General features: G+C 40.2%; 1 protein-coding gene across 1 annotated transcript in view; it reads left to right on the top strand.

The window, feature by feature from the left end:
- The first annotated feature begins 967 nt into the window (after nt 1-967).
- Nucleotides 968-21136, top strand: part of il1rapl2 (interleukin 1 receptor accessory protein-like 2) — a 134586-nt gene continuing 114417 nt past the window's right edge. The window contains exons 1-3 of the mRNA XM_029511986.1: nt 968-1013; nt 4681-4850; nt 6212-6315. Coding sequence (XP_029367846.1) covers nt 968-1013; nt 4681-4850; nt 6212-6315 — 320 coding nt within the window. The remainder of the gene's footprint in view (nt 1014-4680; nt 4851-6211; nt 6316-21136) is intronic.

The following is a 21136-nucleotide window of genomic DNA, read 5'->3' as shown; positions in this document are numbered from 1 at the left end:
ACATACAACATGCAAAAGGTGCCTACCCATGTATTCTTTCATTCAGAAGCTTACTCGAGACTGTTTAAGTATGAATAGACAACAGAACAGCCTCTCCAACTACGTGAATTTCAAAGTCTATTCATATTCAAAAGTCTCAGAATCCAGCTTTTATGTCCTCAAGGTTAATTATTTAATTCAGCAGCTCTAAAGCATTTGTTTCATGATGAAGAGCTTCAGTAGTCCAATAGAAGACAGAAAACAACTTGTATTCTCTGGTTTCACTCCTCTGTTCGTCCTATTTTGGTCAGTTATTTAATAATCACAAACTTAAAAGAAGCATCTTTCTCCTTCGAGCTTGCACGAGCTGCAGGATGAACTTCAGCACCATGGACAGTGACCTAGAGTGGGCAAACTGCTCAGAGGAGCTGCCTGAACAACACGAGTAACACATGTGGTTCAATTTGTTGCTTCACAGAATCTAATAAGGCTTCCCTACTTAAGGAAAAAAGCTACTAATTTACATTAGTAATAGAAATTTTACAGCGTAAATATTCTGTTGTTTCCATGGAGACCGTTTGTTTGTTGGCACCAGTTTGTGATACCTGAATTTACCTTTAGGAAGCTGGTAGCATTGCCTGTTGTACTGAAGGGAACCTCCCAGTGTTCAGCACATGATAAGAGTGTTTGACCTCAGCTGATCTGCTGACATCAAGCAGCATGAAACTGCCAGGGAAAGCAAATTGATCCAACTCTATAAGGTTGGACAACCCATATTGGAATCGTGGCTCCTGGGCTGTGAGTTACCAACACACGCAGATAGACTCACTTTGTTGACCAGAAATATCCACCGGTCATCAGTGGATATCAAAAAGAGTTATCCACTCTGACAGAGCTTTTCTGTCAATCAGGAGGAGCTGAGGTTGGTTTTGCTTTGCTTTGTCCATAAGATAAAACCTCAGCGCCACCTCTACCTGCATGAGGCGTCATGGAAAAACACAACCAGACTATTAAAATCATCAGCAGGAGGAATGGTTTCAAAGTTTCCGATTGCAGTACGATCATAATCCAGTTATTTGACACTTGACACTTGTATGAAATGTATATAAAGGCCAAGTAGAAAGTGTGACACTGTCAATGTATTGACAACATTCCAACTCAAGATCTGAATCGTTTTATGCTTCTCTAAAAGTTGTTTTTATGGGAAACACTTTTTTTTTTCCGTATAAGATAGTTTTTAGCTAAATAATTTGCTCAACCTCAACATTGTTTCCTGCATTATTAAATTTGTTTCTGTACTTAGACGATGTAACACACAGATGAAAAAAGGTTTTATCTCTAATTTATACTTATACTTAATTATTTTGTGAATCCGTGATAACAAAATTTTACCAGCCAATGGAAAAAGGTAGAAGTGTAAACCTGTGTGTGTGTGTGTACGTGTGTGTTTTGTCGTCTCTGAGTTGTGCCCAAAAACTCTCTGCACTTTTCCAAACTCTGAAACTTTGCCATTTATCCAGGTTATTTTCACTCTGCCGTTTGGGAGCATCCACATGCAGATAGAGCTGTCGGGGATGATATATCTGCCCATGCTAACACCTCGCCCACACATTTGATATGTCTACAGACACATGCAGCTGCAGTCCCCTGTACACACAAACACACACATGCTACAAACTCATGTGCGCTTGCTCACACACACACACACACACACACACACACAAACAAATTAACAAAAATGCACAAATATAAAAGCATTGATGAATTTGTTATTTTAAGTTTGCTTTGGTTATTACCTGCAGCTACATATTTGCCTGTAGTTTTTCTGAATGTGTGTGTGCGTATGTGTGCACGTGTATGTATCTGACTTGTGTTCAACATTGTCTAAAACAAAAGGCATTAGTCCGCCAGACCAATCTAATGTGAAGCCCTGGGTGTTTCTCTGTGTGTGTGTGTGTGTGTGGTTGTATGTTTGCGTGTGCAACATGCTTGCTATTAGGCGTTGAATCAACTGGCCCCACACCTTCAATTTGTATCAATGCCTTCCTTAACAACCGCCAAGTCAGTTGGGCCTCTTCATTACTTAATTTCAAACACACACAATTCAACCAACATTCAAACCTGCTATGCTCTCTCTCCCTCATGTGCTTAAAGAAACACTGTAATGTTATGTCTCTTCCTCTGAATATCTGGCAACCTTGTCAATGATTAAATTAATAATGTTAAATATCATCAGAGCAATAAATCTGTTTAAGGTGTGTGTGTGTGTGTGTGTGTGTGTGTGTGTGTTTGAATAGCAATACTAAATCTCCCCTGTGTAACTTGATGCATATTGCTAAATCCATAAATGTAACCAATTAAGTACGTGGCTGTAAATTTATGCTGCAAACTCATGCAAATGAAGCCTTTAAATCTGAGGAAGTGGCTCTACTCACACAAATTACAGTTGGCATTTAAATAGAGCATTACCAAATGTTTATATCAACTTACTGTGGTAGCCACGGTAACGACCCCTGCCTTTTGTGAAATGTCTTTTACCAAATGATAATGTCTAGGGCTTCAGTGTTAACTTTCAAGTCCCACCTCACAGTGGAGAGAAAGTCAAGTTGACATGGCAGGTCAAGTGTAATTCTGGTGATGTACTTGGTTTCCATTTAAAATCAGAGAAAGGAAATGAGAGCTGCACACTGCCATCCTCTTCTCATGCTAACAGGAACATAATCCTTCACTCAGCCCCTCTGACAGGCTTCCCCCAACTGTGTGTCAAAAAACAAAACCAAACTCCTCAGAAAAATGAAAAACCGTTTCCATTTTCTCTGGACCTCAAACTACAGACCGTAGACTGCAGATAAATATATCTTTTCAAATCAATATTAGTTTGACCAAAAGTGATGTTGTTGATAATGGGCAAGGAGGAGTGTGTTTAGGTGAGGGAGGTCGCCGAAGGCTGTTGCAGTGGAGGATGGTGTTGGTGCAGATGGGTCGTGACTGGAGCTGCTGTTGAATTTGACCTGGAGCAACTTTGAGGTTACAAAAAGGACTGAACAGTACAGTAAATCATGTGACAATCAAGTGACCTTGATGTGTTGGTAAATCTGATGAATAGCGGAGTGACGTGCGTTGTTGAATATGGGATTGAGAAAGCCAAGAAATGGGGAGTAGGTGCATTTGGGAAACAAAAAGAAAGAAAAAAGCAAAATGCTAATGCTAAAAAAAAAAAAAAAGAAGCTTTTCGAGTCATGTATTTCTAAGGCAAGTCTAAATATGTAACAACCAACTTCAAGTCAAATCATACATAATGTTAGTTAGCTACTCTCAAGTCTTTGCACATATGATTGTTATTAACCAAATTTGAATTTGTGAAAGCTGTTCATACCATTTGATCTATGGCCATTAGGCCAATGTTTATATTCTGTCCCGTCTGTGAGTCACCAGCATTCAGTTACATCTCATGTGAAACATAATGTGACGTATGCGGTAACTTGTACCAATCAGGCAGCAGGGGAAAACAGATATTACAGCAAAATTTAAATGCACTTCATTTGTATTCAGAGAGCATTATCTGGTCCCATCCAAATGATGTATTTGTATTTATTTATATCCCTAATCCACACAGTGGTTAATGCCAGTAGTGCATAATAAACAAGCAAAAGGAAAATTATAATAATAATAAGGAAGTTATTTTCGGGGAGATGACAAATCCAGAGACAGCAATTAAGTCTCTGGATTGGTAAAGGCCGTAACTTGGTGGGAAGGCTGGAGGGCTGCAGTTAAAACAGAGCTCCCAACCACAAGGGAACGGAAGCTAGAAGAAAAAGAGAGTGAGGAATGGGAAAAGAGAGGGGGGGTGGAAGTCCATTTGGGAAAGCTCTTTGTCATTTTCCATCCTGACCTCTGTGTCTCAGCTCCTGCCTGTCTTTCATCTACAACATGCTTTCTGTTCGTTCCAGTTGACCTGGTCCTACCCCGATATCCCCAACCCGTACTTCCCCCTCCTCTTTTTCTCTCATTCCATTCAGTCTCCACTTCCTCATCATGCTTTATTCTGTTTTGTTTTAGTGTCTCCTGTTGCAACTCATTTCAATTTTGGTCTGCAATCATCTTTTTCTGTCGCTCAGTTTCATGAAATAGATCCAGAGGAAAAGAATGCATCCATAAAGGGAAATTGCAAATGCAGTTGTAAGAATGAAATACTTTTAATTTTGTCACCCCTTCTGTTTATGTCTGCTACACAAAAAAAATGTGTGTATGTATCACTTTTAATCTTCTGCTCTATTTTCCGCTTCCCAGAATGCATCAATACACTATAAAATTCTGATTCAATCTTTTATTGCCTTGAAAGTAAAAAGACTATTGCCAAAAAACAAGATCAAAGGCACTTCCTGTCAATCACACCCTCCCTTTTTCATTTTCTCTCTCATCCTCTCTCTATTATTCTTTCTCCCTGCCAAGCATTTTTCTTCTATAGTATAAAAATGTTTTAAAATGTTATGGAAGTGTTTTTGATGATGTTTCACTTCCTAACCTATTTGAGTTTCTAATCTTCTTCCCTCTTTCGACCAATCGTTTTATTTCATTTTATTTTTTTTATTTTATTTTATTTTATTTATTTATTTTTGGTCCACTTTAATATCAGCTATATAGACTATATCAGAACACACTCAGTATTTCTTCTTCTTTCTTTTTCCTTCCTGGCTAAAGTGGATGGATGTATAGACTGGTCCGTGGATCTGAAGGAGTACCACGTCCTGGCCGGCGAACCTGTTCGGGTCAAGTGTGCCTTGTTCTACAGCTACATCAGAACCAACTACACCATGGCCACCAACGCCAAGCTGCGCCTCATCTGGTACAAGAACAAAGGAGATGCAGAGGTGAGACGCTGCTGAACTTCAACCTGAGTATATCTCATTAATTCAGTATGTCAGAAAAATCAGGATTGACACAAAGGAAGTGAAATGAGTAGATTTTTTTTTCTTTTATTAGTATTAATACGATGAACTAACAGGAAAAACAGGAAAAAGAATGAATATGAATATTTGTTTAATGTTTTATATATGACAGATTTAATGTTAAAGATTGTAACTACCATTCAATGTAACAGACTACCAGACAAAAACAAATGCTTGGTCGGTAACACTGTCCAGCCACAATTGGACTGGGAAAGATATTCAGCATTGGCTTCATATGTAGTTGTACAAATATCCACAAGCTGACCAGGAATTCAGCCAGTGGTCTCCCTGAGTCAGATGGCCTGTGGTCCGGTTTCAGTTTTCCTAGTTTGAGCTTTTTCAGATGAAAAAGTTTTGCCCTCAGGTCAGGAAGGTCTGTCTCAACTAAGCATTGCCTACTTCACTCTGTGAGCTTCCATGCACACAGTCCCTTTGCATTTAAATTTGTGGGCAAGGCAGTTCAGCAGGAGGCACGCAAACACACAAACATCCAACTTTCTTCGAGCAAAAACAGACTGATTACAATAAAACATGATTAAAGTGTTGTTTAAAATGTAATATGCAGACCTTGTATGACCAAACCTTACATCAAAATTCAATTATTGACATTTTTTATATATTCATAACACTAGCTCTGACATTTATAGTTGAATCAAATGGCTTAAGGAGTTAATAAAGGGGTCAGAAAATGTGTTTCTGGAAGCATGCTGAACATACAAACTCTCTTTTGAATGAACTTGGTCGCAGTTGGAGATACTCAGGCGCATGAGATGACTCTTTAATATTGTCAATTAAGAAGAAAAAGAACTTAGCAGGCTGCAAGTAGTAATTTCACTGTAGTTTCCAAATTAGTGCCATTTCTTGACTGTGAAATGGGAGACATGAAACTTCAAATTTGGGGAAGAAAGAATAAAAGGAGTGTTAGATTCATGGAGAGAGAATTAGAATTGGCCATGTCAGATATAAATTAAATAAAACAAATGACAGTTCTGGAGTTTAATTTGAATTTAGTTTTGATTACCTTGCTTGCTGGCAGCTTGTTGGCAGGTTTTGTAGGGATGAAGGTGCAGTAGTTGCAGTAGTTCGGCTGTTGGTTGGACTTATCCTACAGCTGTTTTTACCCACTTTGCACTTATTTGTGCTCTGGCTGAGTAATAGCTAATGCAAAGAAACTAGAGGGACTGATAAATCATACAGTGGTCACATGCATTGTGGATTATTAGCCCGCTGAAAATACAGCACACATTCATACGTTTCATGTCATTTTGCATCCTGTCCTTTAGGAGCCCATCATTTTCTCAGGCCACAGGCTGAGTAAAGAAGACGACTCCATCTGGTTCAGATCTGCTGAAATGGAAGACAATGGATTCTACACGTGTGTATTAAGGTAATTATGGCACTGCAAACTATAAATAGGGCATCCCGAGCTCCACCATTTTCACCACTACTTTGGTACAGTCGTGAATCAACCCTGAAGTAAAATGACTAACAGTATTTGGGATACAACCTAAATTCTCCGCAGAAACTCGACGCAGGATTATTTCTGGTCCACCTGGGTGCACTGTTGATAGCACTTTGTGAATATCAAATAAACAACGCTCCCCTCCCGATATGAAAGCAAGGTCAAAGTACACTGCGAAAAGCACACTTTATTTCCAGCACCCACAAACTGCCTTCAGAGGACTGAATAAGAAAAAGTTAACCAATATGCAAACAAAATATTTTTGGCCTGACTCTGACCTGCAGCAGTGCTCCTGGAGTTGCCTCAGTATTGTTGATTTCATCATGAGAGCAACTTTGGAATAGATTTCTGACTGTGTGTTCTCTCCCTACCCAGGGGGCCCATTTACATTGCATGGGCCAAAAACAGACCTGTTTTTTTTTTTTTTTTTGGCATTTAATAAAAGGAGTACATGCTTTTATTCAAAATTGCTTGCTATCCATTTTGCGGAAAATAAAAATAAAAAAGAATACTCCCTGAGTAATCAATATTCCAAAACACAAATGGTTAGTGTTTCAAAACATATTACAATTCTGTCATCAGCATTTTGGATATTACATTTCACTGGGAATTTCAGAGCCACAGGGGTACTTTACAATCAAAAAAGGCATTGTTGTATGTCGGTTTTGCAGGTGTGTGTTAGCATGTTTCTGTGTGCGTGTATGTTTGCTGCCAAAACGGCTGCTGGCACTGCAGAAGAATTTGGCCTGAGTTCTGCGTGGTCCTTGAGGGATATAACTGTCACTTTGTGTGTGAGATGAAAATACAGTGGTGGGGTTGGAGATAGTGTGCGTGTGTGTGTGTGTGTGTTACTTAACTGAATGAATTTATGCCCTGCAAACCTGTAAAAAGTAGCCATTTTGCTTCCAGTCAGCCAATATCCACAGGGAATTCTAACTTTAGTTATTTTACTTTGATGACCCTAAAGGCCCCCTGTTTGTCTTTGCTGCTGAACGTGCTTGTTTCTTCCTAGGAGCGGGTCATGGTGATTGTAGCTGGATGAGAACTCTGACCACTGTGCCTTTTACAAAACAAGAGGTTATAATGCGTCCTCTGAGCAGAATAACATCTTAAGGGCACATCAGAGGCAACAGTGAGTTGCTATCAGAAAGTAATGAGGCGGGTTAGCATGCCTGCTTTAATGTAGTAAAATGAAACAAGAGGCATTGGTGTTACCCTCCACCTCTGGAGAAAGGCGAGTAGGAAAGGAGGTTTGACGCCAAACTCACAACCCTTTTGCCTGGCTTGGTATGTACACAACCATGAATGCACATATTAGCTATTTATTTACTCTTACATAGCTTTTTCTAATTAATATATATGTTTCTGGTGTTAATGTTCATCATTAATGTTGATTCACAGTTATCACACCCTTCATGCTGTATGAACTAAAACAATATCCCTCTCTATATGAATATACTTTATGACAGCTGAGATGTCTGAGTGGACCACCCTATGACAAGCAAAATATACATTTCTTCCACATCAGCTGTAATTTTACTCTTCAGTAACTAAAAAATGCATGCTAAATGGAAATTAAATTGCATGGTGCCGTCGCTGATGCCTGTAAGCATTGTGGCGCTGCGACGAGTCCAGCCGGGAACAGTATGGGATTCTTCAAACTGTAGAAATTAGACAGCCCGAAGGTTAGCCACACCTGCATGGAGAGAATGACCCAGTTTACCTTCTTTCAAAGCACACGCTCTTCCTTTGCAACATTTCTGCTGCATCCACTGTCCAGTCGTTGTTTATTTTTTATGTTGAAAGCCTTTCCTGTTGACGGACCCCTTCCATTTCTCACTCTAAGACACTTTGTCGTAACGCTGTTCCCACATCTCCAATTGGCAGGGTGTCATTACCTTTTTATTACTGATAGGATTAATCACCAAAATATATGTCTTATATATTTGACCAAAGGGAAAAATTCATCACATCGGACAAGCTTGAGCTGTGCAGTGGATCAGCAATCATGCTGCTTCCCTCCATCTGATACCGTCAGCACCTCCACGGTCTCCTATTTCATTCACTTTGCACCTTCTCCCCATTACCTTTTCCCTCCCACTCCTTTTCTCCTCCTACACCCAGTCCGCTCTCCCCTCATCTCACCTGCCTCGGCCCTTCTTTTTCCTCACCTCCTGTTTTTCCTCTCTTTACATCCTTCTCCCTATCCATCTTCCTCCCGTCCTCCTTCTCTCACGCCGCCTGTTTCTCCCTGACTGCACCCAGTTCCCTTTACCCCCCACCCTCTCGCACTCTCATCCCACCTCCTTTTCCTGTAAGAGCTTGTCACCTATCCTCCTTAATAGGCTCTCTCTCCCTCTCTCTTTCTGTCTTTCCCTCGTTCTCCCAGCATGACAACCTAATTAGGGCTTGGTGTCTGTCATTGTCTCAGGGTCTCTTATTAACACACACACACATACACACACATATAAAAGCACAGCATCCCCTATCCAAGTGGAGAGCTACCAGCTGGATCACATTATATTACCAGAGTATTGTATCCAGCATGTGTTACAATGCACAGGAAGAATTTATGGTTAATTGTTTTCTGATGCATATTGTTCCTGTTATGAGGAAACTGCCATAATTTTCCCAAAGTTTCATATTTCAGTTATCACTGTATGCTCCCAAGGCGCTGCACTGAATCTCCACTCAAAAATGTCACCGTAACAGGAATTGGTCTGATGCTTCACTTTGACACTCTGCTGCTTCCATTGCTTTGGCCTCAATAACAGCGGTCAACATTGAATTACACGTATTGGACAACATATCAGGATAGTCAAGGAGGCTTTGACTTAAATCTGTCTCACTCTGGCACTGTGTATATAACACAATTCTGTCTCCTCAAAACACATTTACATACAGCAAAAATGCAACAGCACTTTCTGTGTCCATCCATTCGTCCATCTTCTACCGCTTTTTCCGTTTCCTGGTCAGGGGGTCTGCTGGAGCCAATCCCCCCATGGACAGGTCACCCGTCCATCACAGGGCACCTACGGACAGTTTCATCAGTTAACCTAGAAATTTCTATGTTTATATAGTAAATTTACACAAATCAATGTACAACTAAAATATTGACATGGAACATGTTTTCCCCAAAAAAGTGTGATATTGCAATTAAGTACATACAGCTTTATTCAACTTTATCTTATATTTATGGACTCGCATCTCTTCAATAAGATTTTGGAAGATTGTGGTCTGGTTTAATACAGAAACTGTTCACAGAGGCCAGTGCAGAAAAGCCTTAACCTGCATTCTATCTAATGAGCCTTAGAGGCCAATCCACAAGTTGTTAAAAACAGAGCAAACAAACAAAAAAAAGCATATTGTGTTGAAGTCTATGGGATAATAGCCCAACTTCTCATTTTATTTATTTGCTCAGCAAACATTTTTGTCATATGTTTATTGTCTCAGGCTGTAGTTTAAAATTTTCTTCAATGCAACAGGATGTTAATTTTTAAATAATGGTCTCATTTAGAGGAATATGGAACACAAAGCAGGCACAGCTACAGTGTGGACGGTCTGTACCACACGAGGTAGTGTACAGCCCTCACATCTCTCCTATAAATAGGGTTAATACTAATTGCAAAAGACAAAAAACATGACAAATTGTAAACTGGCGGCAGCTCATAAACGAATGGGTGAATTCACAATAGCTTAACATTTGTTTTTTATTTATTTAACATTCCCTAAAACCACCATTTTTTTAGTGCTAATGTAGTCTAAAACTGACCTTCCTGTCAGGAACCAACCTCTCTGACTCCATATTTGCCATCCAGCCAGCCAGTTATCACGTTCAGCCATCCTTATCCATGGCATGTACTATCAACGCTTCAGAAATGAGAGAAGTCTCATTTTCCATATTTACAACCTGGAACTGTAATTTGACTATACTCCAGTTACTTACTTATTTTCTCTAGTAGCTGTGTGGCAGGCTGCTTTCATTCTTTCCTTCATTTATTGTTTGCAAACAGGAAATCCGTTTATGTTGGTCTATGTTCCCTGCTACTCATTCACTTACATTTACACTCTTTGTCTATTTATGCATTTGTCCAAAGCCATCCATCCACCTGTCTGCACATTCCTCTTGTCAGGGTGATAGATGTGTGTGTGCTGAGATGTCTATATCATCTCTAGTGAATTAACAAGCAGTGACAGACAGGGCTGGGGGGAAAATGATGAGCTTTTCTACAGACCTGTCTTTTCTGCTCCTTCTCCAGGTTCCTTTTTGACATCTTTTTATTACTTTATCCTAACTCTGTCCCTCTCTGGCTTCCCTCTTAGTTTAAATCAGTGTTTCATTATTTCAGAAGTGAATTCTGCACCATTCAACACATAGCTGCATGAAAAGAATCAGGAGCTTCTCCTGGTTATAAATATATTCTTTTGAATGTCGTTGTTGTGGTTTCAGGCTAGTTAGCAGCAGAGTTTTTTTTTTGCTGTTTTGTCCAGAAAACCTTGCATGTGGAAAATCCTCTTATGAAAACTATTTGCTTTTTGTCTTGTCTCTGAGGTGAAAAATCTAAGTTGAACTCTTAGATACACAATAGAACTTGGTTGGCTCAAGGAAAAATTATTAGTGGGCCTTTTGGTAACATCTAGAAAAAAGCCCAGGCTTCTTTGATACATACAGTAGGCCCTGGTCTGCCCCCAAGTATAGTAGCTAGTGGTAAATGATAAGTCCTGTTTCTGAGGTCACCAGCAAACCCCTGAAGAGCTCCGATATCAAAGAAAGTCTACATAGAAGACAATTATGCAGTTAGCTGCTGTTTCTCTGATGAACCCAACTGGAGAGCCTTTTAAAAACATGAACATGTTTGATGCCATATATAGAGATGTAGTTTGCACACAAAAATCTGTTTAATGATTAAAGACAGCCCGCCCACATACCAAATTTTTTTTTGTGTTTCAAATGTGTTACTCATTGACACCTGTTTCCCACAGTTAGAGGAACGGAACAGTCAACCCACAAGAGGTCTGTTAGCAGGATAAAGAGTGGTCACATGTTCTTCCTACATAGTTTGTTCTATATATAGAGTCACATCCCTGAAAGATAGAGGTAGATAAAAGGTGTCATGCATAAAGACTGTTGCAAGTGGACCAACAGACGTCTCGCAGAGTAGCTTTAAATCTTCACATTTCTTGAATAATCAAAAAGTTAAAATGAACAACAACCTCCATCGCTGCGTCAGCTTAAAGTCACTTGAAAATGATGCAGTGTAGATACAGTATGTCTTTAATGACACTTTTGTTGTGGTGAAACAAAGTTAAATTCTACCCTTCCAAAACTGAAATGGCCACTGTAACCTACTGGTGGATTTTTAATGATAACACTGTGCAATAGATGCATATTTGGGTGGATAATGTAAAGTGATTATTATTATCACCCAAATCTGCTTTTCCTCTCTGATTACAAGCCTCTACAGTGTACTTTAGTTTAACTATCCTTCACCATGCTGATATTTGCATTTTTGGCCACGGGGGACATAATTCCTTTTTCAACAAAAAACCTAGCTGGTGAAAATAATGGAGCTATTTAGCATCTAAAGAGGTGGAAATTTCCTTCAGGAGTTTGTAGAGATCAAAAACAGGGCTGAAGGAAAAGCAAATGTTAGCTTCATATTTATCAAATGGCCAGAAACAATGCTAATGTTGCACTCTGACTGTTGGATGTACAAATTAGCATTTCTTTGCTCACGCATTTACCATATAACTTTCGAGGGCTGTGCTATATCAGTCTTCACAACATGTTTTTGTTGACCTGAGATGGCTGAAGAAATCTCGTCACGTTTCCTGGTGAAATTTTGTTTTGTGTTGGCTTCATATATCTCTAATCCTAACTGTTAAATTCTTAAATAGCTTGTTGCAAAGCCCAAGTAGGACATACACACTCATCGTATATTTATGTTCAAAAATATTCTCTGCACTTGAATTTAAAATGCAAATTAAGCATATTTCGATAGAATTGTTGAGCTTTGTTGGAGTAAGGTTCCAAAAAACAGTTAAATCATTTATAACAAATTTGTAAAAGCACAAGCTGATAAAAAATATAAAAAAAAAAAAAGCGCCTCAAAACATCACAACTTTTTTAAAAAGCTGCTATGAAATCTGGCATTTTAGGCTGCAACAGTCTTGGAGGGACTGATTAGAGGTAAATTTCAGTGGTTAGGTGAGCTTAAAATCAAGCAGAGTGAAATAACAGCTTATCCTCTAATAAAATAAAATGTTTCTGAATTGCCCGCATTGATTACTCTTGATTAAACCATTCTGTCTTGTTTATTGTTGAGTAATAGTTGTAAAACTGAGGGGGGTTTTGCAATCTTCTTCTCATGATTTCCTGTGGAATATCATGCTCCAGGGCACATCCACCCACTCTCCCACCCCGACGTTTTACATGCTTCATTTCATATGGTGGGGTGGATATGCAGGAGTCGCTCTGTTGTCTGTTGATTTTCAAAACACTGCAGATCCCCTGTGTGTGTTGTAGTGTGTGGGCTTGTATGGGTTGGAAAGAGAGTACAACCAGGAGAGAGCGTTATAAAACCAAAGGTGAACAAGCATTAAAGGTGGAATGACATTCTTTCTCAAGAGACCATAAGTGGAAAATAACATTGTCTCAGACATAAGGTGGAGAAAGAGAGAGATGTGCACAGGGAGAGGACGAAAGAAATGACGCCAGGTGGGTGGAAAAGGGAAAGAGAAAGGAGAGGGGAAAGTGAGAGTCTGGGAGAGAGTAGTTAAATTGGAAGGATGGGGAGAGAGGGTAAATAGATGCAGAGAAAAACAGAGGGAGGTTACAGAGTGCTGAACTGTACATAAAGAAGGAAGGAAAAGGGGCAGATGGAGGAGAAAAGAGAAGGAAAAATCCATTTTCTCTGCAGGTATAAGGACCTTAGGAGGGAGGGAGGGCGTGCTGCGACTGCCCAAGCCCCTCCATACACCGACTATGATTAGGATACCAATACACACACTCACACATCACTTAGAGAGAAATTGATACACACAGTGAGAGGTCTCAGTTTACTTTTGAGGCCGTAATGCTGTGATGATTTTTCACCGTACCTCCATCCCACAACACCCAACTTTCTGTAAGAGGTCTACAGAAAAGGGATTAAAAGTAGATAAAGACACACACATACACACACAGAAGAGGGCAAAGAATAAGAAAGACACAAGGCGAAGTGATCAAGAGAAGGACTCTGAGAGAAGAAAATAATGAGTGTTAGATTGTGACAAGGTGCTGTGAGATGGGAGATTTCATGCCTGTGGTGTCGCCTTCACTTCAACACATTGTATGGATGGAGCTATAACTTGTTTTTTGTTTGAGAAAGCGAGTGACTAGCCAGCTGAAAGGCTTACTAGCCTGAGCGAGTCTGTAAATTTACTGGCCAGTTCATCGACTGTCTCATTCTAACATGTTGGCAGGAGGATTATCTTAGTAGGGTCCTCTGCTTGTTGACGTCTTGGCAGCGTAGACAGTCTGACTTGTTGGCTTGTTGGTGAAATGGGTTTCAAAGTGGATGGGTTTCTGGCTGTTTGACTGCATGGTTAACTGTTTGATTGGCTGTCTGGCTGGCTATCTCTGCTGCATTTATGAAGCAGGTTTACTGTCTGTCTAGCTGCTCTAATGTCTGGCTCAGTGACTGGGCTTGTAGCGAGGCTGTCACCCTCAGAAAAACAATACCATTCATTGTTTATTAAAACAGAATGGCTCAGGAACTTTTCCAAAGGCCCGGGAACAGTTTAGGGAAATCAGGAGTCTTAATGTAGTGCCATTGTTCCATGTTCTGCCCTTTTAATATGCATGTTCAAGAAGAATTTAAGTTTGTGTAACAGACCTTGAACTTCCTGGTCATACACAACCCCCTGATTTCACTCCATTATAAGTAATCACTAGTTACCAATTTAGATAGAGGAATGCTGTATTTCTGCTGATCTCTACCAAATATGGAAAAAACCTTTTCGCTCACTCTCATTCATCTTCTACCACTTACCCATTTCCGGGTTGCAGGGGGTGCTGGAGCCAATCCCAGCTCACTCTGGGTGAGGGGCAGGGTCACCCTGGACAGGTCACCAGTCCATCACAGGGCCAACACACAGAGACAGACAGAGACCAACAACCACTCACACTCAGACCTACAGACAGTTTAGAGTCACCAGTTAACCCAAACATGTCGTCTTTGGACGGTGGGAGGAAACCCACGCAGGCACGGGGAGAACATGTAAACTCCACACAGAAAGGCCCGAGGTTGGGAATCAAACCTGAGACCTTCTTATTTTGGAGCAGCAGCGATAACCACTATGCCGTCGTGCTGTGACTACTTGTATGAGTTGGTTGAATGTACAAACTAAACTGCAGTTTGCCTCCTGAAATTTCATCATTACTCTATTCCAATTTCCTCAAAGCAGTCTCACGTGTATGTTGTTGGAGGAAGGCCTCATTCTCATTTATGATTCCCTTTTTTCTCTGCTTCTCTCATAACTGTCCTCATGCAATATTTCTTGTAAGCCAAACCACTTGTCTCTCTTTGCATTTGAGAATAAATGTACTCTCTGTGGACACTTTCACACAAGAAGCACACACATAGTTGTCACAAGGGTGTTTTCTAATGCCAGCCAACTGTTTAACCTTTCTTCTCATCAGATTAACAAACTGGGAGCAGGAGATAAAGACAGCAAGTGGAAAGTGAGAGTGGATGGGAAACAGACAATGGCACTAAGAGAGTAAAATGGGAGTAGGAGAGAGCAGAATAGGAGCAGAGCAGTCATTTGAAGTTTCTTTGGCAGCCCTCTTTTACTTGGCAGCCATCGAGTCAGTACTGCTGTCCTGCCAATGTGGGCCAACATGTGCCAGTGCAAGCCAGCTTGAACCAATGCCTGCTGCCCCTCAGTCTTCTGAGGAAAAAAAAAAAAAAAGTAAGCCTTGGTTCTGACACTTTGATGTTCAGTGGATTTTAAGGTGTTCTGAAATGCGATCTGACTGGGTGCAGATATGGAGGAAAGGACAATGGCAAAGGAAAAAGGAGGGCAGAGGAGGAGGCGTGAAAACCGAGCAACTTGTGTGTCAAAGCGCTCTTGTGTTAGAAAGACGGCTCTGTAAAGTTAAGGTGGTATTTCCGTCCTCGCTTCATCTTCAGCGCTTGTTTCAGGCGGTGTCCTTCATTGAGTGTCCTTCGTGAAGACATGTTTCCTTTCCTGAAGTGGTATGTATTTCATTAATTTATCCCAAATAGTGTGCAATAGAGGAAGCTCGTGCTTATATGACAGAGGGCTATTCAACCTCCTGAAGCAGATCATCAACATCCAGTTGTCAGTTATTTGTGAGACACAATGGATGAGTGTTCATGGTGGCAGCACTGGAGGAAGAGTGTTAGTCAAATAATAGGCAAGAGAGCTGAGTTTCCTCTTTAATCAGACAAGACCTGATCTCATCAATATCATGTAGCGAAAAGCAACATGACCAAATCAACACGTTCACACAAACTCAGTTGGCTGTTCAGCCACGATGTGTGATTTTCCTGCAGACTTTGTTACCGAAAGTGACGATTAGGTTAGAGGTGGCATTCTCTCATTCTCCCTGAGACGGTCAGAGATCTCCAAAGCATGGCAGTGGCAAGAGGTGCCACGTTAGCTGATAATCAAAGATTCAGGGTGTTTACTGAGAAGCGATCCCTATGAGTACTCTCTGAGTACATTTTCTTGACCTCATTCGAGTCTTCATTGTCAGTCTTAAGAGAGATTTCTTACTTTTAATGTTTTGTAGTTTGTACTTTTGTGACTAATTAGCTTTTTTTTTTTATGCAGTTAGTTATCGAGTCATTAATTCTAAATGCTGACAATATCTCTGGCAAACAGCCCATTGGTGAAGAATTAATATATGAAACCAAAGCTGTCACTATTTGCAGTTCTGGCATTTGTTGATATAATAAACATTGATGTTATTTCATGAGATAACAACACTGAATGTGCCATAACTGTTCATTGTTATTGATTAAGCAGCAATCAAATGTTAAAACAGCGAGGCAAAGAGTTGGGTAGAATGTGTTTATTGGTGCAAAGCTATACCTGACCTTCTAACCTCAGTTTCTGACTTTCAGACAAAAACTGTGCATAAATCATTTTCTACAATAGAAAGAAAGAAAGTTACTGCTTTGGTTCAGTTGTGAAACTTTAATACCTGTTAATAAAAAAAACAGTCACCTAGTCTGTGACCTGCAGTGTGATGCAGTACAGATCTCTCCTATAAACCATTCAATAAAAATACTGTGGTTTTTTTGTTTGTTTTGCTAATATTTAAAAATGCTGAAAAGTATCATTATCATTCAGCCTTAAATTTACACCTGGGGGCCCTCGTAAAGGCAACACACTTGTAATATTTATGGTAGAATCCAGCAGTACTGCTGATTTTATTCTCTTCCAGAGTTGACCCGAGCTGAAACCTATCCATCAAACTGCCAATCCCAGAGTGCCTTCTGAAGCTGGCAATCTGGTTATTGAGCCATCAGATGTATAAAATCTGTGATTTTTCTCTCCAATTAACAAAGTTGAGTCCAACATTATGTTTTTTTGTCTAGGACTTACATTATTACATTCAAAGACATAGATGAATATGAATGAGGTTAGAGATTTTTGTGAAATGTATGATTTGTAAGTGTAAGAACATGACATGGTCAAACGGGAATACATTCATGGTAGACCCAGCCTGCACAACGACATTTTAAATTACGGTCTTAAGATTAATGTTCTTAGAACTGCATTCAAACACACACGTACATACAGTGAATGTAGATACTGGCCCAGTAAGTTTGAAGTAAGTTTGTTGCTTGTCTGTACTGACAGATATTGATCCATTTTTCAGAGCCTGAGGTTACTGACCTGACATAAAAGGAATATTAGCACACAAGTGAAGACACACACATGCTTCTGTTTCTATGCAGTGTGCTGACAATTCGCACATACACACAATCACACACAGAAAAAATGCCAAGTTGGGCTGTGGCCGCCTTCAACACTCTTAATGACTGAGTCAGCTGACACAGGCTAGTGTGTCTGTCTGAGACTGTGTGTGCTGTTTGATCTATGTATATATTTTCATTCATTCATTCATTCATTCATTCATTTTCTACCGGGTCACAGGGGGTGCTGGAGCCAATCCCAGCTCACTCTGGGTGAGGGGCGGGGTCACCCTGGACAGGTCACCAGTCCATCACAGGGCCAACACACAGAGACAGACAGAGACCAACAACCACTCACACTCACACTCAGACCTACAGACAGTTTAGAGTCACCAGTTAACCCAAACATGATGTCTTTGGACGGTGGGAGGAAACTGGAGTACCTGCAGGAAACCCATGTAGGCACAGGGAGAAGATGCAAACTCCACACAGAAAGGCCCCAGGCCCAGTTAAACAACCAGACGATTGTACAGCTGTCATCTGACCTCATCAGAAGACATCCTAGCTTACTGTTACCTCCATCCACCCAGGAATCAAACCTTGTTCAGGGGTAACAGCGCTTACCACTATGCTGCCATGCTGCTTGTATTTATTTTCCTCTGTAACTGTTATCATCAACAGAGGGCAATTTTTTCTAATAAAGTTCTAAGGCAATTGAGGATTTTTTTTTAAATATTTTTTTTAGCAAAATATGATTAAAAGGATCTGCAGACACTGTTGCAACGAATGAATTGCTCGTGTAACTGTGATGCTCATTTATGATAAATTAAAATTATCCTAAACAAACATTTTCATCACTCCCATATGGTAGAAACTGCCATGAAAAAAAGTCTCTGCAGCATTTCTGACCTTGTTAATTAATAAAGCTTTTTAAAATTCAACAAACAAGTCAACACGGTTGCTATTTCGAGGTAAGAAATTTTGCCAAGCTCAAATCAGCCCAGTCTTTCAGTGATTTGAAGGTCATGATGAACTCGCTACAGTTATACCACTACGGTCCTTTCTGTTGAGGCTGTCCACCTTGTCTCACTTGTACTTATGACTGCAACAGCTGCAAGTCAAATCAAGTGTTCTTTTATTTGTTAAAGCCTTCTCCATACAGTATCAACCCACTCAGATCCTCAGTCCAGCTCTTCTAAGCTGTTTGAGCAAAGCTCAAGAGAGAGGTTGAACAGGTTTTCTGTGTAGCTGCCCCTAAACTTTTGAACAGATCCTCTTAATAAAGAGTTTTCCTAATGTCGACATATTTAGGCCAAACCTTTAAAAGTCTATGACTATGGGATAGGTGCTTATAAATAAATATGTCCGTATACTGTAACAGAGCTGTCACCAGCCGAGCATGGTGCTGTGAAACCAGAAACAGCACAACAATACCTTTGGCTGAGAGTGAGCTGAGTTTGGGGGTTGGCTCAACAACAAGGCTCTTTTCATCATGGTCATTAATGACTAGGTGACCAGCTTAAGTTTGTCCTCATGAAAATTACGTCAGTAAAATTCATTCTGATATACCAGCAGTGGAAACCATCAAGAGAGCATGTTGCAACTCCCTGCCTTCCCGAAGTCACGACCTATCTTGATTTTTTTTTTTTTTTATATATATATTCTTTTAAGTTGGAAAGGGTCCTTAAGTTTGAAAGTTAACTCAGAAGTGTGCTTTGTTGTGAATATTGTGATGTGAAGCAGACTATCCTATCACCTCCATCTGCACAGTGTCTGCTGTCTGACTGACTTGAGTCGAATCTGCTTGATTAAAGGCAGGTAGAGAAAAAGATAAATCCCATTATAAAGTGCCAGCGTTCAGCCTTCAGGAAACCTTAGAGCAGGGATTTTTGTTTCCACCCACTATAAATCAAAAGGTAATTGGTTAATTCACCTGTCACTTTTAAAACAAACACAGGCAATTATGAGCGGCCTCAGGCCTTCTGGCGCGCTGTGAAGTCCTAACCAAGGGTAAAGGGCAGATAACATTTTCTCTGGCTCGGTCACAAAATAAAGAGCGAGAGAGGTCTGATTGGATGCATACTTCCTGTATCTTTCACTGTTTCACATCTGAAGCAAACTTTAGAAAAATGAGTTCAAGTAGAATCATTTTTGAATTAGAATTTGATGATTATTTATTGAAATAGATTTAATATAACATTTATATTCAAATATATTATTTATGTTAGGTTCGGCCTCCAATAAAGCCCTTGAAGCTCACTGGTGTTTAGATATGTACATGCACAGAAGTGTGTATGTGTGTCTGAGCACAAGCAGGTATCTGCGCTCTCTCTCTTTCTCTCTCTGCCCGTTAGTTAGATTGATAGTCATATTAATCTGCAGCTCCATCTAGGTATAAACACGCTGCCTGCTGGCCAGGATACATCCCCCTCTATTAGCGACATAATTCAACGCACCCTCCAGCAGCCTGCCCTGCTCGTAGGAGGGTAATTGCAGGGAAGGTGAGCTTGATTTATTGACGAAGGGGATATGGTGGATTATAAATTGATTTGGAGATTAATTTAGCGCTCATTTTGCATTTTAAGATAATTGGAATTTGTGTTTTCTGGAGAGTGCTCTACCGCAAGCACAGAGACATACACACACAAATATGCACAAATAGCGGTCAGCCAAAGTGCAGTGCGCCTAGAGTTTTCGGACTGATGATTCCTTGAGGGCAATTTGGAAATGATAGTGGACCATGTAACAGATGTACAGCAATCCCTTCAAATTAGGATCAGAGTGTAGCAATGAAAAAATCATTATAGCCTCAATACATATGCTGTCCATGTGCCAGTATGCCTCCGACAGCACTTTCATCTTGAACGTGAACTTCTGTGATGAGGGCTACGACAAAAGAAGGAAATTTAATCCAATTAGTTAGTAGACTGATATTATTTGTAGTTAACGGGTTTCTGTGTGATTTTATGACCAGAAATTGACAGAATGTCATTTTAATTTGTTTTCTTTTGTAGCTTGTTGGTTCTGTTTCCTGCAGGAGTGGAAGAATTATTTTTGTCACACTTGGCATTTGTTTCTGCCCAGCAGAACAGCAGCGTGTTCCTCGTGTCTAAACAGATGCACATAGGGAGTCCTGAAACACTTGTATGCAGATACCTGTGCACTATGTTTTATTCATAACTGTCATCCAATGCAAATACAGGCAACCAACTCTTGCCTTTCCATGTCAGGTTACAAAATAACAAGCCAAATGCAACAGATGCACTCACATATACAATGGTATGTGTGTGTGTGTCTGTCTGCGTATCCGACTGAGTTTAATATTGAAACTTGCTGATAGCAAAAGGGTTTAATATGAATGCCAGCAGCACACATTAGAAGCAGAAAGGCTCCAACAAATCTTTTGTTTTACTTCTTAAATCTCGTTCTTCACCTCATTCATTTGAGAATGCAGCTTCAGTGAACACATTTTGAATCGCCACGACCCCTCAAGAGCTTATTTGTAAAGAATATGTGTTACAAAAGGTCTGCACAGAGCAACAACGGACCCACTTTAAAACAACCATGAGATTTCACAAGTAGAAAATATGGGGCAAATTAGCATTTTTGCATATATGTGTCCACACAATGCATATTTGTAAAGTTTTCATCTGTTTACCCCAAGTACCCCCCCCCCCAGCACGAGTGCCTGCTCAAAAAAGCCAGTTAGCTTAGTATCATGCAAAGTTAACAGCAATCCTGCACCTTTAAAACTTACTATTTAGCACTCAATGTTTGCTTAGCTGTGGCTGGCTAGATCGAGTCACACACTT

Source organism: Echeneis naucrates, chromosome 10 (genome assembly GCF_900963305.1).
Source record: "Echeneis naucrates chromosome 10, fEcheNa1.1, whole genome shotgun sequence".
Lineage (NCBI taxonomy): Eukaryota > Metazoa > Chordata > Actinopteri > Carangiformes > Echeneidae > Echeneis > Echeneis naucrates.
Note: the sequence above shows the minus strand (reverse complement) of the source record. Positions and strands in the feature narration are given on the sequence as shown.